This window comes from Olea europaea, chromosome 12 (assembly GCF_002742605.1).
Source record: "Olea europaea var. sylvestris chromosome 12, O_europaea_v1, whole genome shotgun sequence".
Taxonomy (NCBI): Eukaryota; Viridiplantae; Streptophyta; class Magnoliopsida; order Lamiales; family Oleaceae; genus Olea; species Olea europaea.
Window position 1 is genome coordinate 23,557,777 of NC_036248.1, and position 2,957 is coordinate 23,560,733.

Sequence of the window (2,957 nt, forward strand, 5' to 3'; positions counted from 1 at the left end):
TTTTATCAAACTCATTTCTGTACAAACTGATTTTCGCTTCTAGAAAATAGGGATGACATAAGATAGTTGGCCATGTTATGTGATTGGAAAATCTAATTTTTGCGCAAAAAGGACGCCCAGACAGGCGCTGCTTTATTGACTTTTGACACGTACGAGCTTCCTCGGTTACAAACTCAACATTTCGTTACACATGGGACTTGAAAGTTGACAATTAAAACATTTCTTTATTTCTAGATTAATTTTTAAATATATCTTACAGTATAATAGTGTAACATATTTATTTGATCATATAGTTTATTTGTGTTCGAAAAATTGTTCTCCGATTATCATAATCACGTAATCGAGTCGGATTCTTGAGACATGTAGCCCCTATTTGGTATAGATTAAAATCTAAGTCAACAATTTAGGGATAAATTTAGATCAAATTCAACAATTGTTTAAATAAAATCCTAAAGATTATAATGTATATATCATAAAAAAATTAAATTCAAAAAATTCCTGAAAAATAGAACCTAAAGTTCTAAAAATATTAATTCTGCAAATAATAATAATAAATAAAAATAAAAACAGTTCAAAAATTTTCAAAAAATATATTTAAATAAACATAGATAAAAATATTCTCAGTCTCTGTCATTAGTTTTATTTTTATTTCCTATATTTCGATGTTTAATTTATTATATGTTTTTATTCAAGAAAAATATTGTAAGATTCACTAATTTTAAAACGTATATATTACTTGCTAATATATAACATGAAATTGTTCTATATTATTGAATAATCAAAATTTAATGAAATAAAATAATTTTTCAAAATTTCAAACACGTAATAGTTTTTCAAAATGTTAAACAAAATGCCTTTTTAACAATCTTAAAAGAGATGCTCGAAACTGAAATTTGAAAATATACTCATAACTCAAAACTGAAAGTTAAAACACAAACCAAACGAGCCCCAAAATAATGATTTTTGCAAGAACTGCATTTTTCTGTAACATCACTACTTGGAGAAATAAAGACAGATTTTCTTCTATATCTGTCAATACCGAATTTAAGGAAATGGTCATTCTTATATAAATCATGTTCTCGACTTTTCAACCCGTGCAACGCGTTTATCATTCCATGCTGAATTTACGGATAACTTTCCATCTCAAACGAACTATAAATTCTCGACTTTTCAATATGAATAGTGCACTTGTACGCGTTCTATTTGTATGCAAATTTGACTCTGTGGATTTGTCTAATTCCATGGTCAAGAAAGCCAACTTCCGAAATCAATTTGAGTTTGATAAAAAGGTGAAGGTATCTCTGAATTCAACACGCCGAACAGTTCTTTCCTTCCCAACTTCATGCCTATTTTTTGAATATTCTTCCCTTGTTTAACCTTCTTTAAATATACTAGTCTTGAAAGTGACTGTATTTCTCTGAATTTTCCATTCATTTGTAATTTATAATGGGAAACTGTATATAGATATTCCTATCTCAGAAGAAACCCAAGATTCTTCCTCCCTCCACCACTCACCACCAACACCACAACGCCCCACCTCTCTCCACCGACCGGAATGAAGAACCAGAACCAAGGTCCTTTTGCTGCTGCTGCTGTCAAGCATATTAATGGTCCATTACCCCTAGTTAATCTCCTTTCTTGGTTTTTCTTCTTCGTCTGCGGCTTGACTTTCGGTATAATCCTTTGTTTTCATTACAAAAGCTTCTCATTCAATCTCCAACTCAACAGTGGCCAATTCTCCATTTTTACTTCACAATCAACATTGTTATTACCCACTGATAAGAATACTTCAAATACAAGCTATGTTGGGTCGAAAGAATATCTAGAACGGCCTTCTAACCTTACGCATAACATGACTGACGAAGAATTGCTATGGAGAGCCTCAATGACTCCTAGAATTCAAGAATTTCCTTTTCCTTACAACTCGAAAATTGCCTTCATGTTCTTGACAAGAGGGCCGGTTCTATTAGCGCCTCTTTGGGAGAAGTTCTTTAAAGGATATGAAGGACTCTACTCAATCTATGTGCATTCAGACCCTTCTTTCAATGAAACAGAGCCTGAATCTTCAATCTTCCATGGCAGAAGAATCCCTAGTAAGGTTAGCTTAATTTAATTTGCTCATTTTCACTCTTTATCGTGTCTTGAAAAACCTTGTTCTAGTGTGTGAGCATTTGAATACGTTTGCTCTTAGAGCCTTGGTATGTATATTACTCCAACGTGTTATCCCATTGAAAAACTTGGACTAATATAATTCTCTCTGAACAATGCAGAAAGTTGAATGGGGGCAAGCTAACATGATTGAAGCCGAACGTAGACTACTAGCCAATGCTCTTCTTGACTTCTCGAACCAACGTTTTGTTCTCGTCTCCGAATCATGCATTCCCCTGTATAACTTTTCTACCATCTACTCATACCTAATGAATTCTACCCAGAATTTTGTCGAGGCATACGATCTACCTGGTCCGGTCGGACGAGGCAGGTACAACAGTCAAATGAACCCAATGATCAAACTCCAACAATGGAGAAAAGGCTCCCAATGGTTTGAGATCGATAGAGATCTTGCAATTGAAGTTGTCTCAGACAGAAAATATTTTCCTGTATATCAAAATTATTGCAAGGGTTCTTGTTATGCTGACGAACATTATTTGCCAACATTTGTAAGTATGAGATTTGGGCAGAGGAATTCCAATAGAAGTTTGACTTGGGTTGACTGGTCGAAAGGCGGGCCCCACCCGGGAAAGTTTATAAGAACTCATATTACTCCAGAGTTTTTGGAGAAGTTGAGAAATGGGAGCAAATGTGAGTACAATGGGAAGAAAAGCAGTGTTTGTTTCTTGTTTGCAAGGAAATTCACAACCGATGCTTTGGATAGGTTGTTGAGGATTGCACCAAAACTTATGCACTTCAATATGTAGGGTAGTGTTGTTAATGTGCAGAGTAATCATCAATTATTTTTA

General features: G+C 34.0%; 1 protein-coding gene across 1 annotated transcript; it reads left to right on the forward strand.

Moving 5' to 3' along the window:
- The first annotated feature begins 1,207 nt into the window (after positions 1-1,207).
- Positions 1,208-2,951, forward strand: LOC111406130. Its single transcript, XM_023035348.1, has 2 exons — positions 1,208-2,098; positions 2,271-2,951. Exons 1-2 carry the CDS (start codon positions 1,556-1,558, stop codon positions 2,913-2,915), a joined length of 1,188 nt encoding a protein of 395 aa, XP_022891116.1. The 5' UTR covers positions 1,208-1,555; the 3' UTR covers positions 2,916-2,951.
- Positions 2,952-2,957: the final 6 nt, after the last annotated feature.